This window comes from Onthophagus taurus, chromosome 7 (genome assembly GCF_036711975.1).
Source record: "Onthophagus taurus isolate NC chromosome 7, IU_Otau_3.0, whole genome shotgun sequence".
NCBI lineage: Eukaryota > Metazoa > Arthropoda > Insecta > Coleoptera > Scarabaeidae > Onthophagus > Onthophagus taurus.
The window spans coordinates 18,107,444-18,126,749 of record NC_091972.1 but is presented as its reverse complement, the minus strand read 5'-3'; the positions used below and the strand labels follow the sequence as shown (position 1 = coordinate 18,126,749).

Below are 19,306 nucleotides of genomic sequence, written 5' to 3'. Positions count from 1 at the left end.
TGCAGAATCTTTCAAATTTCCTTTCTCATTACCAATGCTCTTTCGCTTTTTCCAAATCGTGTTTAGTCTCTTTCTTCTATTAGCAAAGATGGCAATAAATAGTAAGCAACACAGGCTACAATGGAAACCACCAAAGTGAAAAGTTGGAAACTGCAGAATCTGCTTTGGTATGGGGAGGATGGGGTGGATTGGTTAGACGAAGATACAGCCATACAGCGGATGGGGTCATCGTGGATGAGGTTATCATGGATGGGGATGGTCTTGACACGTGGTATGGAGATGGTGATAAAATTACAGTTTTTCTTATAATTTTTCACAATTTTTATTTTATATGTAATGAAATAATAAAAGATTTAAGAATGTAGATGAAGTTACGCTATCGTTTATTTCCAGTCTCCTTTCATTCCGTCCAGTCTCTTTCTTGCCTTTTCAGGCTCAATTCATTTTCCTTTTTTAAGTAGCGGTTTCTTTACAGCCATATTCTTCTATATCTGGTTCTATTTCTTCCTTTACAGTCTTTTTCCAACTACTTCCTTCATTGTAAAGGCTTCTTCTTCTATTTTCAGTCCCTATTCGGTCTCTTTCTTCTATTACTAGTGTCTTATCAGTCTCGTTACTTTCTGCCAGTCTCTGGTCAGTCTTTTTCTTTCACTATTAGTCTTTTTCCAGTCCCCCTTTTTTCTGTAAACGATGAAAATTATAATCAATTTATGTTTAGTACAAAAAATAAATTGATTATAATTTTCATCGTTTACATTTAATATAATACTGTTAAAATGGATTACACAATCAACACTGACCCCTTTTTTCTGTCCGATCTCTTTCTTCTCTTTCCAGGTTCTGGTAGCTATCACACGTCCAGTAACTAGACATACGTCTAATCCTATTCTTTCCTTTACAGCATTCTTCAAATTTCCATCCTCATTACCAATACTCTTTCTACTTTTTCCAAAATCCTGTTTAGTATTTTTCTGCTATTAACAATCCTATATTGCATCTCGATAAAGCGTAGTAAGCAACACAGGCTACAATGGAAAAAAACAAAGTGAGGTGTAGCTGAGGTCGCTTAAAATCGAGACAAAGAGATCGTGGCGTTCTATTTCGTTAAAAAGATATTTACTCAAGTGCTATAATCTACGCAGGCACTACAACGTAAACCGTCAATGATAAGGTGACCAATTTTTTTACAATGAAAAGGGGGACAACAAAATTTAATAAAAATGTACAACGTAAATAAATGAAACGTTTAATATATCATTTTCGAACAATATATTGGAAATTTTGGAGCAAGAAATCTTTTATGATTTTTTTTATCCGTGATAGAGAAGTCAATTTTGTTTCTTTTTTCGAACTGGCCCATGTCCATTATGTTGGGGTTTTATTAAAGAAAGAGATCATTGCAAACAAGTTGCTTTATCCTCATATCCATTGTCACCCATTGAAGATTGTATTTGGAATTTAGTTTGTCAAAATCAGGGCTCATTGCTTTAATGACTATTATATCTGATACGTGTTTCTTATGAAATATAATCCTACTCCTCCTTCCAATACATCCTCGTATCGTTCTGACTTTAGCGTTAATTGACTTTCGCCTCTTCGTTACACCTTGTTCATATCCGCGATGTGCAATTTTATGTTTAGGACATCTTCTTTCATTTCTAGTAGTTTTTGATCCTATTATAGAGTCCTGGTATTATAGGAAGCTATCTATAAGTTGTGTTGTGGTCTAAGTAGCGAATTTTTTAAGTAGATAGATACAATTTGGTTTTATTATGATTTGATGCATCAGATAAAATCGTTACAAATGCTGCATTTAGTTTACTTAACAGTAATTTTAAAATACTGATTTAATATTAGCCTCATATTTTGATCTGGCACATGAAACTTTCATATGAGGAATGGAAATTCCTTTTTTAATTGATTGTATTTCAGTGGTAGGCGACAAGTTCAAGTATTCCCTGCATGGTGCCTGGTGCTATAATCTACACCGTTAAAGTGATATTGGCCGAGGCGCCACAATTTTTTCCAATTTTAATTGAAAATATAATTTTTTCTTCTTTCCCACTCCCTGTTGAGTTTCTTTTGTATAAGTAAGACATGAAGGAAAGCTGGTGAAAGAAAAAAGACGATAGTCTCCTTTTCCTCTTTCCATTATCTATTTTTTTCCATCACTAGCGCTACTTTAGCTATTTCTTGGTTCTGCTGTAACACGAGGTGTGGCGGTGAGTATTTGATATCCAGTCTGCCTTTTCTCTTTTCCAGTCTCATTTTAATCTCTTCTATTACTAGTCTGTTTTCAGTCTCCTTTTTTCCTATCTAATTTTTTCTTTCTTTTCTCAGTTTCTGTTTCGGCCGCCGTTTAGTGTTTTCAGACTCTGTGCATACTCACTTTTTTCTGGCCACTTTCTTCATACTTTGTTTAGTGTATTTCTAATTTTACCAGTCATCTTCTTGTGTTTTCAGTCTCGGTTCTGCATCTTTCTTCTATTACCAGCTGGAAAGAGACCAACTTATCTTCTCTTCCATATATTAGTTTTTATTTTAAACTCTTACTTTCTGCTCAGTTTTTCTCGCTGTTTCTTCTTAATCCGGTCTCTCCAGTCACCTTTTTCTATTACCAAATTCTTGCCGGTCTTTATCTTTTCTTCTCTACCATTTTTTCTCTCTCAACAATACACTCAGCTTTTTTCTTCCATAACCAGTCTGTTTCCAGTCTCTGTTTGCTTTTTATTCAGTTTCTTTCTTATATTACTAGTAGCAGTATCACTTTTCAGTCTCTGTTAAGTCTCCATTTTCTATTACAAGTTTTTTTTTAATTTTTTAATTTCTTGTTGTCGCAGATGTCTTTTCAGATTCGCTCTCCTGTTACCACTCTTTCCAGTTTATGTCAACCTTTATTTAATTTCAGCATTTTTTAGTATATGTCAAAAACATCTCTGTGCACGTGATAGATGTAGAATATTAAGTGATTGGTTCTTCTAGGATTTATGTGTGGAGCAGAAATTAAAGTAGAATAGTTATGAAGAATGGTATAATATGTTTTCTTTAAATCTCTTTTGGATCTATTTTTTTAATGCAGATGGCATAGCTAATTTACTATCATTTAATATTTTTCTATTCTTTACAGTTCTTTTGCTACTATATTATTTATTCTTAACCACGATATTTAAATTATTTCCTCATTTTATCCTTGATCTTCACTTCTGTTTTACATTTTAAAATATGTTAGAGAAATTGCTAAAAATTGCAATAAATCTTATATTATATAAAGATTTGAATAACAAAATATTTGCATAACTTTATATTAAGAAAAACAAACAATAGAATCGTGCATAATTAATACAAATTGCATTTTTTAAATGTAAAGCAGCACTCCAACGATGACATCTTACTTCTGCCTTTTTTGTTATCATTTTAATCACATAAAATACTTAAACAAAAACAAATTCTGCGAAATAACAAGTTTTTATTCTAATTCAAAAAAAGCATCAAAAACAAGATCTTCCTGCGGTATCATCTATATAAGCGTCAATAAAGCCAGCGAATATTCAGTCATTCTTCTTAAACCATTCTTTAAAGACGAAATATTTGTTAAAATGAAGGTAATATTTTTGATTTTTACGATATTGGTGTTTATTTATAAGAGTTATTTTTGTGTTCTTTTACAGAATATTTTATTACAGAATATTTTATTTTGTATATTCTTCGTGATGGTTTGGTCTTATCCAGCAAACGAAGAAATTTTGCCAGCTAGCATCGATAATATCGCTAATACAGAACTCGTTCTTCTCGCTGATGAAATTGATGTTGATGGCTCTTTAGAAACTTCGGAAACTAGATATGTTCGTTATAGAGTCCCGCCCCGCCAATCGCAAGGACAGCAACCACAGAGATTTGGAAAATAAGAACATCTTATAAAAAAACCCTGCGATTTCTTTATTTCTTAAATAAAGTAAAAATTTAAAAAATTATATATACATTGTCTTTTTTACAACTTTTAAGAATATTTAAGTTAAATTGAATCGAATTTGTTTTTGGGAACGTCAGCGAAAGCGATGTTTGCAATACATTTCTCGAAATTATACAAATTTTGTTTACAAACTGCGATTATCTCATTTAAACTTGTCTTGGTTAAGCTATATTCAAGTTTAGTATTTTTTAGTATATGTCAGGAATATCTCTGTACACGTCATAGATGTTAAATATTGAAACCTGATTTTCGTATTTGATTTCTTTTTGAATTAATTGATTGGTTCTTAGTTCCTACGAATCCTAGACTCTAGGATTTATGTGTGCGACAGAAATTAAAGTAGAATGGTATGATGTATTTTCCTTAAATGCGTTTTGGAGCTGTTTTTTCAATGCAGATGGCATAGCTGATCTCTATCATCTGTTATTTTTCTATTCTTTCCAGTTCTTCTACCACTATATTATTTATATTTAGATTATTTATTCACTTTATCCCTGTTCTTTACTTCTCTATTGCACTTTCGATGGTGGAAATCTTGCGATGAACAGTTTTACATAAAATATGTTACAGAAATTGCTATAAATCTTATATTATATAAAGATTTGAATAACAAAACATTTGCAAAAATTTATATTAAGAAAAGTAAACCCTAGAATCGTGCATGATTAATACAAACCGCATTTTTTTATGTAAAGTAGCACTCCAACGATGACATCTTTGTTTTTATTAACATTTTAACCACACATAAAAAAATACTCAAACAAAAACATATTCTACGAAATAACAAGTTTTTATTCTAATTAAGAAAAAGATAAAAAACAAGATCTTTAATTTCAGCCATTTTCTTCTATGTCTAATTTTAATCTTTCCATTACCATTTCCAGTGCCTGTTCGGCATCATTTTTTGTTACTAGTCTGTTATCAGTCTCTTTACTTTCTGCTAGTCTCTGACCAATTTCTTACTTTCATTATTAGTCTCTTTCCAGCCTCCTTTCTTTCCGTCCTAGCTCTTTCTTCTCTTTTCAAGTTCTGTTCATTCTTCTTCTTCTACAATTAGTCTTTTTTTAGACATCATACTTCCAGTAACCAGACATACGTCTAATCCTAGTCTTTCCTTTGCAGAATCTTTCAAATTTCCTTTCTCATTATCAATGCTCTTTCTTCTTTTTCCAAATCCTGTTTAGTTTCTTTACTTAACTATTAAAGAGATATTAGCCGAGGTTGCTTGCGGCCGAGGCGCTACAATGTTAACTATTAAAGAGATATTAGCCAAGGTCGCTAGCGGCCGAGGCGCTACGTTCTATCACTATAAAGTGTAAGCAACCCTGTTACCATAATCTGCACCGTTAAAGTGATAGTAGCCGAGGTTGCTTGCCACCGAGACGTTATAAACTTCGCTTACAATGCATTTGCTATTAATTGAAAATAGTGATATTTCCAATTTTTTTCAACTTTAGTTATAATAATCCTTTCTCGTGACTCTCATTATTAAGTAGCGGATGTAGGCAATAAAATCATTATAAACGGTTTGTGGAAAAATGTCTGAAAGGGGTCTAAAGATTTAAATTTTTTTTGCATTCTTTTGGTGTAAATTTTAATTTTTTCAACCATTTTTAAACGAGTTATGACGTCATCGACATTCTTTTCAAATGGAATTCCCCCATCTTTATTACGAAATATGAAAGACGATGTTTTTCTGAATCTAGTACAGTCAATATTAATATTGGTTACATCAGAGAAATTACTTTAAAGTTAAACTACTTCAAATTTGATGACATGATAAAAATAGCATTAGCCTTGACTAATTGACTATTTTAAACAATTATCTAAGTGTCAAAAAATGATTTAGTTACTAAATCACCTCCTTAATGCAACATTTCCTGATTGAAAACTGCTTAGCTCATCAGTTGGTAAGCCTAGCTGTGACTAAATTTAAAAAGTATGGATATCTTCGATATTTCTCAAAGTCTGCCCGACCAAATGTTTCAAGAAAGGTTCAGCAAAAGGTGGTTTTGGCTGGGCAAGGAATTCCTTATGTTATTGTCAGGGGTGTTGGGTCGAATTTGGACATTAGAAAATCAACGGTTCATACAATTTTAAATACTGCAAAATATTATTCCTATAAAGTAAACCTCATTCACGATCAATGAGTCGTGAGTAGCTTTTTGAACAACAATTTTGCTACGAAGACGAAGGCTTTGTCAAAAATATATTTTTTCCGATGACATACACATCGAGTGGCCAAGTAAATAGACAAAATTGTCGGTATTGGGCTACCCAAAATCCACATTGGACAAGAAAGTCGCACACCCAATACCCGCAAAAAATCTATGTGTGGAGCGAAATAGTATTTGATACTATCCTGAGTTCCTACTTTGTGAGGAAACCTTACCTGGAGGGGGATGTTTTGATTTTTCAAAACTTAGAAAAAACACTTAGGAAATTGTTTAAAATAATTGGTTACCATAGTTACTTATGGCTACTGCTATTTTTATCATGTTAGCAAAGAAGTTGAAGAAGTTAATCTTTAAAGTAACTTTTCTCGAAAAATTTCTTATGTAACTAATATTAATATTGAGTGAACTAGATTCAGAAAAAGATATTGTTTGATATTTCGTAATAAAAATGGAGGATTGCCATTTAAAAAAAATATCGATGATGTCATAATTCGTTCAAAAATGGCGGAAAAAATTGAAATATATACCAAAAAATTGCAACAAATTTAAATCTTTAGACCCGTTTCAGGGATTTTTCCATAAGCTGTTTATAATGATTTTATCGTCTATATCCGTTACTTTACGGACACACTGTATAAGTAATACATGAAGAGAAGCTGGTGAAAGAAAGAAGACGCAGAGTATCTGTCTATTTTCCCTCCTTTCTGCATAGTCTCCTTTTTCTCTTTCCAGTATCTGTTTTTTTTCTTTCGCTAGCGTTATTCTTAGCTATTTCTTGGTTCTGCTGAAACACGAGGTGTTGAGGTGTGTTTGATATCCAGTCTGCTTTTTTTCTTTTCCAGTCTCATTTTACTAGTCTGTTTTCAGTCTCCTTTTTTCCTATCTAATTTTTTCTTTCTTTTCCCAATTTCTGTTTAGGCCGCCTTTTGTGTTTTCAGACTCCGTTCAGACTCTCTTCTCTCTGGCCACTTTCTTTTTATCCTTTTCATACTCTGTTAAGTGAATTTCTAATCTTACCAGTCATCTTCCTGTATTTTCAGTCTCGGTTCTGCATCTTTCTTCTATTACCAGCTGGAAAGAGTCCAACCTCCCTTCTCTATCTACCCACATATTAGTATTTCTTCTAAATCCCTACTTTCTGCTCAGTTTTTTCCACTTTATCTCAATCCTGTCTCTGACCAGTCATCTTCCTGTATTACCAAATTCTTGCCGGTCTTTATTATCTCTTCTCTACCATTTTTTTCTCTCTCAACATTACGCTCAGCTTTTTTCTTCCATAACCAGTCTGTTTCCAGTCTCTGTTTGCTTTTCCTTCAGTTTCTTTTTTATATTACCATTTAGCAGTATCACTTTTTAGTCTCTGTTAAGTCTCCATTTTCTATTACATGTTTTTTTCAAATTTTTTAATTTCTTGTTGTAGCAGATCTCTTTTCAGCTTCTCTCTCCTGTTACCACTTTTTCCAGTTTCTGTCAACCTTTATTTAATTTCAAAATTTTTTAGTATATGTCTAAAACATCTCTGTACACGTGATAGATGTTGAATATTATGGTTCTTCTAGGATTTATGTGTGAAGCAGAAATTAAAGTAGAATAGTTATGAAGAATGGTATAATATGTTTTCTTTAAATCTGTTTTGGATCTATTTTTTTAATGCAGATGGCATAGCTAATTTACTATCATCTAATATTTTTCTATTCTTTACAGTTCTTTTGCTACTATATTATTTATTCTTAACCACGATATTTAAATTATTTCCTCGTTTTATCCTTGATCTTCACTTCTGTTTTACATTTTAAAATATGTTAGAGAAATTGATAAAAATTGCAATAAATCTTATATTATATAAAGATTTGAATAACAAATTATTTGCATAACTTTATATTAAGAAAAACAAACCCTAGAATCGTGCATAATTAATACAAATTGCATTTTTTAAATGTAAAGCAGCACTCCAACGATGACATCTTACTTCTGCCTTTTTTATTATCATTTTAATCACGTAAAATACTTAAATAAAAACAAATTCTGCGAAATAACAAGTTTTTATTCTAATTCAGAAAAAGCATCAAAAACAAGATCTTCCTGCGGTATCATCTATATAAGCGTCAATAAAGCTAGCGAATATTCAGTCATTCTTCTTAAACCATTCTTTAAAGACGAAATATTTGTTAAAATGAAGGTAATATTTTTGATTTTTACGAAATTGATGTTTATTTATAAGAGTTATTTTTGTGTTTTTTTGCAGATAATCATTTTATTTTGTATATTCTTCGTGATGGTTTGGTCTTATCCAGCAAACGAAGAAATTTTACCAGCTAGCATCGATATTGATGTTGATGGCTCTTTAGAAACTTCGGAAACTAGATATGATGGTTATGAAGGCCGTTATCAACCTCCGCCCCCCCAACCGCAAGAACAGCGACCACAGAGATTTGGAAAATAAGAACATCTTATAAAAAACCCTGCGATTTCTTTATTTCTTAAATAAAGTAAAAATTTAAAAAATTATATATACATTGTCTTTTTTACAACTTTTAAGAATATTTAAGTTAAACTGAATCGAATTTGTTTTTGGGAACGTCAGCGAAAGCGATGTTTGCAATACATTTCTCGAAATTATACAAATTTTGTTTACAAACTGCGATTATCTCATTTAAACTTGTCTTGGTTAAGCTATATTCAAGTTTAGTATTTTTTAGTATATGTCAGGAATATCTCTGTACACGTCATAGATGTTAAATATTGAAACCTGATTTTCGTATTTGATTTCTTTTTGAATTAATTGATTGGTTCTTAGGTCCTACGAATCCTAGACTCTAGGATTTATGTGTGCGACAGAAATTAAAGTAGAATGGTATGATGTATTTTCCTTAAATGTGTTTTGGAGCCATTTTTTCAATGCAGATGGCATAACTGATCTCTATCATCTGTTATTTTTCTATTCTTTCCAGTTCTTCTACCACTATATTATTTATATTTAGATTATTTATTCACTTTATCCCTGTTCTTTACATCTCTATTGCACTTTCGATGGTGAAAATCTTGCGATGAACAGTTTTACATAAAATATGTTACAGAAATTGCTATAAATCTTATATTATATAAAGATTTGAATAACAAAACATTTGCAAAAATTTATATTAAGAAAAGTAAACCCTAGAATCGTGCATGATTAATACAAACCGCATTTTTTTATGTAAAGTAGCACTCCAACGATGACATCTTTGTTTTTATTAACATTTTAACCACACATAAAAAAATACTCAAACAAAAACAAATTCTACGAAATAACAAGTTTTTATTCTAATTAAGAAAAAGATAAAAAACAAGATCTTCCTGCGGTACCATCTATATAAGCGTCAATAAAACCAACGAATATTTAATCATTCTTCTTAACCCATTCTTTAGAGACGAAATATTTGTTAAAATGAAGGTAATATTTTTGATTTTTACGAAATTAATTTTTATTTATGAGAGTTATTTTTGTGTCTTTTTTGCAGATAATCATTTTATTTTGTATATTCTTCGTGATGGTTTGGTCTTATCCAGCAAACGAAAAAAATTTGCCAGCTAGCATCGATAATATCCCTAATACAGAACTCGTTCTTCCCGCTGCTGAAATTGATGACGCTTTAGAAACTTCGGAATCTAGATATGGTCATTATGGAGGTGGACATTATGGTCATTATCACCATCACCACCATCACCATCACCCGCATCATCATGGATGGGGAAAATAAGAACGTCTTATAAAAAAACCCTGCGATTTCTTAATTTCTTAAATAAAGTAAAAATTTTAAAAATGATACATTGCTTTTTTTATCAACTTTTTAAGAATATTTAGGTTAAATTGAATCGAATTGGTTTTTATAAACGTCAGCGAACACGATTTTTACAATACATTTCTCAAAATTACACAAATTTTGTTTACAAACTGCGATTATCTCATTTAAACTCATAAATTAATCGTCATAAATATAAAAAGAAAACATGTTATCACAGTGCATATATTGACTTTCTATTAATCAGTGAACTCGAGCAACTGCAAGACGAATTATACTTATTTAACAAGTTATGTACATAATACAATCGCAAAGAAGAATGTTGTTTCAATTCAAGGTAATTTATTAATTCTTAAAGTTAGTAAAATAAATTGATTTCTTTTCTTTTAGATTTTTATTTTTTTCTTCGTTACACTAACAACTGTATTTTCAGCAACAAATAAGGAAGGATGGTCGATGAAAACCGGCGAAGTATTTAATGAAAAATCAAAAATTACGGTAGCTAAAAGCAGCGAGGAAATTTTAATGCCACCCTCGTTTTGGCACGAATATACACCATTTGGAAATCGTAGAACTGCTCATATTGGTCGTCAAATTAGATTCCCCATTCGTAATAAGCCTCCGTCACATCGTCTACCTCTTTGGAATGAAGATGCATTTATTAACGATTATAGCGAATATTGACTTTATAAATATTTCTTTTCAATAAAATGATTAATAACACATTTAATTCTTTCGATATATTTTTTTTCGTTTTTAATTTTGTAAGATAAACTTTCGAGCATTGTTTTTTTCTCGCTGTTATTTAATGGGACATCATCGGGATCAGTAAATGTTAATTTAATGACTATCGTAGACAATGCTAGTCCATATCTGGAAAACTTCCTCCATTCCTCATCAAAATCGTCTTTTGGGTACAACATACTTAAATCACTACCAAGTAAGTTGATGTAAAAACCGAGTTTGTTGTAATAAAAATTCAAGAAATAATCGATTTTTTCCATTTGTTTTAATTCACAAGTTCCGTAAATTAAATAAGAAAGATCGATTACTGGTGAAGTTACTTTTGTTAATTGCCAATCAAGAAATGAAACTCTTACAGGGTTGTCGTCATCGTCTTCCTGAAAAAATTAAGAACAATTTAACTTTGTATCTCAAAAACGAGGTAAGATATTATCATGAAATAAAAACCATTTTAAAGTAAATTTAATTAATATTTGATGTGTAAATTAACATCTTTTTATACCTATAAATTTTGAAGTTATGATTTTTTTAATACTTTTCCATTTATAAGGAGTAAAATTTATAAACTCCAACTTTAAAAAATTATATCTCCTAAACTAATTGAGATATCGAGTCGAGGTAAAAACCATTTTTTAGTAAAAATAATCAAGTTTCAACACACCAAATATAATTCTTTCGATTTCATAAATGTCAATCTTACGATTTTTTTAATTCAAGTCTGAATAGTTATAGAGGTTAAGTTGGATAACGAACTTTTTAAAAAATCGTATCTCAAGAACGAAGTGAGATATTACCATGAAATAAGAACCATTTTGTAGCAAATTTAATTAACATTTAATGTGCATACAATCATTTCTTTATTTCTGCTACTTCCGATTTTATGATGTTTTTAACCCATCTGTCTGCATCTACTTATGATGGGTTAGCTAATATACATCAATTTTGAAAAAATTATATCTCCTAAACTAATTGAGATATCAAGTCGAGGTAAAAACCATTTTTTAGTAAATATAATCAAGTTTCAACACACCGAATATAATTCTTTCGATTTCATAAATGTCAATCTTACGATTTTTTTAGTTCAAGTCTGAATAGTTATTGAGGTTAAGTTGGATAACGAACTTTTTAAAAAATCGTATCTCAAGAACGAAGTGAGATATTACCATGAAATAAGAACCATTTTGTAGCAAATTTAATTAACATTTAATGTGTAAAAAATCACTTCTTTATTTCTGCAACTTCCGACTTTATGATGTTTTTAATCCATCTCTCTACATCTACTTATGAGGGGTTAGCTAATACACATCAATTTTGAAAAAAATATATCTCCTAAACTAATTGAGATATCGAGTCGAGGTAAAAACCATTTTTTAGTAAATATAATCAAGTTTCAACACACCAAATATAATTCTTTCGATTTCATAAATGTCAGTCTTACGATTTTTTTAATTCAAGTCTGAATAGTTATTGAGGTTAAGTTGGATAACGAACTTTTTAAAAAATCGTATCTCAAGAACGAAGTGAGATATTACCATGAAATAAGAACCATTTTGTAGCAAATTTAATTAACATTTAATGTGTAAAAAATCATTTCTTTATTTCTGCAACTTCCGACTTTATGATGTTTTTAATCCATCTGTCTACATCTACTTATGAGGGGTTAGCTAATACACATCAATTTTGAAAAAGTTATATCTCCTAAACTAATTGAGATATCAAGTCGGGGTAAAAACCACTTTTTAGTAAATATAATCAAGTTTCAACACACCAAATATAATTCTTTCGATTTCATAAATGTCAGTCTTACGATTTTTTTAATTCAATTCTGAATAGTTATTGAGGTTAAGTTGATAAACGAACTTTTTAAAAAATCGTATCTCAAGAACGAAGTGAGATATTACCATGAAATAAGAACCATTTTGTAGCAACTTTAATTAACATTTAATGTGCAAAAAATCATATCTTTATTTCTGCAACTTCCGACTTTATGATGTTTTTAATCTATCTGTCTACATCTACTTATGAGGGGTTAGCTAATATACATCAATTTTGAAAAAATTATATCTCCTAAACTAATTGAGATATCGAGTCGAGCTAAAAACCATTTTTTAGTATATATAATCAAGTTTCAACACACCAAATATAATTCTTTCGATTTCATAAATGTCAATCTTACGATTTTTTTAATTCAATTCTGAATAGTTATTGAGGTTAAGTTGGTAAACGAACTTTTTAAAAAATCGTATCTCAAGAACGAAGTGAGATATTACCATGAAATAAGAACCATTTTGTAGCAAATTTAATTAACATTTAATGTGCAAAAAATCATTTCTTTATTACTGCAACTTCTGACTTTACGATGTTTTTAATCCATCTGTCTACATCTACTTATGAGGGGTTAGCTAATATACATCAATTTTGAAAAAATTATATCTCCTAAACTAATTGAGATATCGAATCGAGGTAAAAAACATTTTTTAGTATATATAATCAAGTTTCAACACACCAAATATAATTCTTTCGATTTCATAAATGTCAATCTTACGATTTTTTTAGTTCAAGTCTGAATAGTTATTGAGGTTAAGTTGGATAACGAACTTTTTAAAAAATCGTATCTCAAGAACGAAGTGAGATATTACCATGAAATAAGAACCATTTTGTAGCAAATTTAATTAACAATTAATGTGCATACAATCATTTCTTTATTTCTGCAACTTCCGAATTGATGATGTTTTTAATCCATCTACTTATGAGGGGTTAAATTGACATATCGAGTCGAAGTAAAAACCACTTTTTAGTAAATTTAATCAAGTTTCGATTGAGGTCCAACGATCTTTTTAAGAAATCGTATGTCAAGAACCAAGTGAGATCTTATCATGAATTAAAAACATTTTAAAGCAAATTTTACAAAATATTAAAAATAACCTTACGTTATATCCAAATAAAATGTTGTTAAGTGTTAAATCACCATGATTAAGAACATTAAAACGGCCATCAAAATTATCCAGGAACGATAAGAAATCTTTTATTGAATCGACGTGCGATTTAAATAGTTCATATCCAAAAAAAGTGTTTGAGTCCAATTTTTCAAGTACATTCTTCGATAAGAACCATACGGTTTCTAGATAATCTTCTTTAATAGTTTCAGAAGCAGCCCAAGAAACGTTTTTGACGATTTCCTTAAACCGATCGGGTTTTTGGTCTTTAAACGCAAATGAAACAGCGTGAAAATGAGCCAATTCATCTAAAATTAATTCTAAATGATTGTCATCTAATGGTTGTCTTCTGTTGTAACTCCGAAAACCATTTGCTCTCAAATTTTCCAAGATCATAACTTCTCTATTTTTATTCGAAATGATTTTGTAACATTTTGGAACTGATTTAAAGTAATTATCTTCGTTTCTAACAAATTCAAATTTAATAAATTCTGGATAAATGTTTTCATAAAATAGATATTCGTTTAAATGAATTTTCCTCATAGATTCTTTTACAACTTCATCAGTACTTTTAGGGGGGCGTTTTAAAAATAAACTCAACCTTGTTTCTGTGCCATGAATGTTAACGATGTAATATGTTCCCAGAAAGCCTTCGCCGGTTTTCGATGTTTGATTTATTGTAATTACAGGATTTTTTATACCTTCGTTGATTGCTATTGTTTTTAAATCCGCAATAAATTCCATTTTTTTAACTTACAACTTCACGAACACTGACTCAATGAATTTTTAAAGTACATTGAAATAACCTTGAAGACTAAACTAGAAATAAGTCCTCAACAACTTATTGTTAAGATTAATATAATAGTTTTATAATGGGTTTGGGAAGTTTAATATTTATTTTGATTCAAAAGGTACATAAAAGATTAAATTATCTTAACAATGTAATTTAAATTGTTAGGTTTAAAAATTTTCCACTAAATCACATTTTGTTTGGTTTAATTAAGTATTATCAACAGTTATTTTTAATCATTATCTTAAAACGCAGAAAGTATTTAAATTTTGCCGGTTAAATTTGCGCCATCTATTATGATCAAATGTAAATAAAATAGGATAATGTTATTAAAAAAAATTTAATTTAATAATCAATTTCTATAACATATTTCGCAACAATATATCATGAAATCCAGATTTAATTCATAAAGAAACTGATTTATAACTAAAAAAATGAAATAATGATTGATAAATTGAAATAGGAGTACCGCCATCTCTTATTGACATTTTTAATTTAAAACCGAAACAACTTAACCTAAGATTTTTCATATAACCTAAGTTTGATTTAATGATTTATAACTACATTTATTATTGAAAAATGCCATTAAAAAATCACCCGGAATGTTTAAAATGTGGAACAACCGAATCTTCGATATGGACAAACGCAGAAAACTTGGGGGCGATTTGTTTAGATTGCGTAAATGAGGCAAAAGATGAAGATAAATCGGAAGATGAGAATAACGATGAAAGTACTAATAAAACCGAAGGAAAATCTTCGAAAAAACGAATGAGAATAACAAGATCGTATAAAACGAGATTAAACCCTTTTGCAATACCAAAAACGGTCGCTCCAAAAGGCCGAGGACGAAGAGCTTTGTTTAAAAAGGTTCCTGTGAAAGCTCCAAGTGCTGTTGCAAGTCCAGTTACAAGTGATCATATATTTTATAAAGTAAATATAAGATTTAAATGGGTTTTTATTATTTTAAGATTAATTCTATTTTAGGATCAATACTTTCAATTGGGTGATATTGTATCTTTAATGGATGAAGATGATAAAGTTTATTATGCTCAATTAAGAGGATTTTTAACTGATCAGTATTGTGAGAAAAGTGCTACAATAACTTGGTTGTTACCAACACAAGAAAGTCCTCCTACAAATGAATGTTTTGATCCAGCTACTTACATAATTGGTAACAACCTTAATGTCCTAAAAATACTTGTAAAGTTCATAATAAATAACATTTTTGGTGTTGTAGGTCCAGAAGAAGAAGTACCACGTAAAATGAGTTGCATGGAATTTGTGATGCATGCTCCATCAGATTATTATAAAGCTCCAACTACACCATATCCAATTGTACATCCTCCAGTTGAACCTGGATTTGTTTGGTCAATGTTAAAGCCGATTCAAAGATTATTAGGGTCCAGATAAATAAGTATTTATAAATTTTTTAATTTTAACTTATTTGTTAATATATATTTAACAATTTTTAATTAAAAGTATCCCCAGCTCCTAGTGATTTGTAAAACAAATAAGGAAACTTTATCCTTACAAATTAAAATTAGAAAAGGAAAGAGAAAAAGTATTTTAGGTGTATATTATTAAATGAATACTTGTTATAATACCTTACAAACGCCATCCCTTACAATATATGTTAAAACTGATGAAGTACTTGAAGTAGTATTCTCCACATCAGGATTTCTTAACTTGATTTGTTCAAAAGAATGAATTTTTACATAAAAAAAGATCTCTGTATCAATATCCTTTTTCACACCATCCTTACTGAGAATACCATTTCACTCACAAATATAATGGGACTTGTGGCGGACATCTGGACGACTCACAGCACTCTTTTTCAGAAAGAGGAAGTAAATAGCAAGTTTAAAAATGGTGTTTGAGGTACAAGTAAATAAATTAAAAAAATACTGATTTTTTTTATTTAAAAGATGGTGTATTATTATTAAAATCTCAATTATTTGTTATTGAAACATTAATGTCAATTTTGGGTTATACTTATAGGCGATGGATATATTAATCCTCCCACGGAATTTAAATTTGCATTACGACTTTTGAATGTTTGTGATGACGATTAAAAAAAAAGGTCATCACAGGTCTATATTGAGATGCAAATATTTGGTAATGAAATGATTTATTAAAAAAAACGGACTCTGTAGGAAGAATTTTTGTACTTTTATCTATCAGTTGCCAAAAGAATTAAACTAAAATATCCATTATTAAAGAAACTAGATCAAAAGTAAGAACGACTGTTTCCCCTATAATTATACACGCGGTCGACGGTCCTTAAGAAAAATTTCTTACACCAGCTCGCAGTGACGAGAGGGCCGCTCCCCTCAGTTCGGCAGCAATAATAATAATAATAATCACTAGAACTAACACTAAACCTAGTACTATAAACTTTCGAATCTAGAATCGTATTTAATTTAATACAATGTACAATATTGTGTTAAATTAGCTGATATGTGTTTACTGAAGTAGATAACAGAGCCTCGGCTACAAACGACCTCTTCTGCAAAAGACAAGAAACTGGTTTTAAAAGACTAGACTGCTTGAATAAGACAGAATGATGATTGCGGAAGATGAAAGCTAGTTTACGAAAGACTGCAAGCTAAATTAAGCTAGATGGAGACTTCATGTCGCTTCCAGGAAAGCATGTATTGCTAGATACTGCTTGAAAAAGACTGAATGCTGATTGCAGATGAAGAAGATTGCAGAAGGTTACATGCTACCTGAAGATTCATGGAAACTATGTATCAGTGAAGCACAACTGTATACTGCTTGTAGAAGACTTAATATAGTGTACTGAGGACTGGATACTTCTGGCAGATGAATATATTTTGAATGAAGAAGACTTAATACTGTTTTCAGGGGACTACATGCATTTTGCAAAACACCAGAGATTGACTACAGCAGACTAGATATGCTTAACCACTTAAGCATTTAATTTTTCTAAAAAAAGTGTCTAAAAACTGTCACCTTATTTTATTTTCTTTTTCTTTAAGTCTTAAAAATTAGTAAGGAATCTGAAATTAAGTAAAAAACAAGAAATAAAATGATTTAATTTTAAAACATTTAAATTTATTCACTAAGAAATTTGGGTATGATATATTTTAAAACATTCACTGCACAATCCTACTTTACAATCTGGACAGTAGTACCTAGTCTCTTTTCGAATTTTTTTGCCGTTGTCTTTCATACTTTGCACTGTCTGGTTGGCTTATCCTTATTTAAGTAGGTGGTGTCGTTTCTAAAAAATGTCTACCAATTAAACGTATTGGAGACAGTGTTGCTGATGGACGTCCGGGTTTTTCTTCAACTTTTCCATATTTTTCAATAATTTTTTTAACGAGATCTAATCGAAACTTCAAATGAGATTTTAGACCTCCCTATTTTGATCAAGAAGGTGTTGAAACATTTTATAATAATATTTCTTTTCGCGCTGTTTGATAATAGGATAACTTGTTAGATGTTGATTAACTTTGGCAACACCCCCCATAGAATTGTTGTAATCATTGAGAAATTTTGGATTCTTTTTAGAATCTTGCCTTCCTTCAACTTCTATCATTTTTGTATTGTAAATTGTTGATAAGAAGCCAACGTCCTTTTTGTCGTTCCATTTCATAACACAGACTTTTCCTTTCTGATATGCCGTTATTTCTCCTTGTTTCAACTTTTTCTTTTGCAGGTCTTTCGGCACATCTTTTCTGTTCAATTTTATAGTAACAAAATATAATAGATATAAAATATAAAAGTTGTCAGTGGTATGACAGTGTCCTAAATTCTAAATTGGTCTCATCAAAGACATAATAATTTGTGTTCCCATTCCCTGGTCTTTATAATTATTATCAATTATTGTTCCCTTTCCTATGTAAATGATGAATGACCATATATATCCGGATTTCGATTCGCATAACATGTAAGATTTGATGCCGAATCTGGCTCTTTTTAGAGGCATATACTGACTCCAACCCAATCTACCCTTATAGTGTAATCGCAGAAGAAAATTTTTTATTTAGATGTTCAATAACAGGCCATAATTTGTTTGGTTTCGGATGTGTACATTGTCTATAAAATATATATAACTCTTCAATAAACTAAAACGCCTACAAGACATAACTTTTGCGATAAATGGTGTTTCAATCAAATCCTTCTTCGACCAGTACCATTTGCATTTGGCTTACTTACAATACCTTGCAAAATTTGAACAGCAACAAAAAAACATCAATTCTCCATTATCTGTCGGTTTCCACTTCTTGGTACCACTTTGAACTGCATATCTGTTAGTTTCTGTTGTAATTAGATCCAGGATTTCCGTATTCCAAAACAATTCAAAATAGCGTATAAAATTGGAAATTTACACCAGCTGTGTCGCTAAAAAGAAACCTTGTCGAATAAGGTGGTGGATTTCCTACATTTATGGGAAGAAATTCTGTGAATTCAACATTTTCGTTCTCTGAATCTGAATCATAGGACCATAACTCTGAAAAATCACTTTCACTCTCTGACTCGCTTATCAAAATGTCCACATCACTTTCTAACATTATTGACTAAACAAAAGATAGGATAAAACGGTAAATTTTACTTACATATCTCTAAAATGTAGTCGTAAATCACCTAACGTAACGTAATACCGGGTAATAAAAGTGTAAAAAACTAAATGCTGTAAACAAGTTAAGACATGCGGAAAACGAATACTGATAACGGATTTCCTTCTGGGTTTTGTTTAGAAGCATCATGTCTTCCAGAGAGTTGTTAGATTTAGGGATATCCAATCGTTTCTAAACATTATTGGAGATGTACTAGAATTTATCAAAATTTCTAGAGGATTTTAAAGATGCTTACCAACATTCTTTAGACAATTTCCAAAAGTATATAGAAGATTTCAAAAGTTAATCAAAACATTTCCGAGA

General features: G+C 30.3%; 2 protein-coding genes and 2 long non-coding RNA genes across 4 annotated transcripts; 3 read left to right on the top strand and 1 right to left on the bottom strand.

Moving 5' to 3' along the window:
- The first annotated feature begins 3,405 nt into the window (after positions 1-3,405).
- Positions 3,406-3,971, top strand: LOC139430735 (uncharacterized). Its single transcript, XR_011641116.1, has 2 exons — positions 3,406-3,602; positions 3,669-3,971. It is a non-coding gene; the product is annotated as an uncharacterized lncRNA (long non-coding RNA).
- A 4,204-nt stretch (positions 3,972-8,175) lies between these two features.
- Positions 8,176-8,655, top strand: LOC111416629 (uncharacterized). The gene is made up of 2 exons (XR_011640962.1): positions 8,176-8,326; positions 8,393-8,655. It is a non-coding gene; the product is annotated as an uncharacterized lncRNA (long non-coding RNA).
- Positions 8,605-14,440, bottom strand: LOC111416627 (uncharacterized). Its single transcript, XM_023048688.2, has 2 exons — positions 13,604-14,440; positions 8,605-11,050 (listed from the first exon to the last, which is right to left on the bottom strand). Exons 1-2 carry the CDS (start codon positions 14,351-14,353, stop codon positions 10,616-10,618), a joined length of 1,185 nt encoding a protein of 394 aa, XP_022904456.2. The 5' UTR covers positions 14,354-14,440; the 3' UTR covers positions 8,605-10,615.
- A 444-nt stretch (positions 14,441-14,884) lies between these two features.
- LOC111416625 (GATA zinc finger domain-containing protein 1) lies at positions 14,885-16,042 on the top strand. Its single transcript, XM_023048686.2, has 3 exons — positions 14,885-15,329; positions 15,384-15,570; positions 15,637-16,042. Exons 1-3 carry the CDS (start codon positions 14,979-14,981, stop codon positions 15,807-15,809), a joined length of 711 nt encoding a protein of 236 aa, XP_022904454.1. The 5' UTR covers positions 14,885-14,978; the 3' UTR covers positions 15,810-16,042.
- The last annotated feature ends 3,264 nt before the right edge of the window (positions 16,043-19,306 follow it).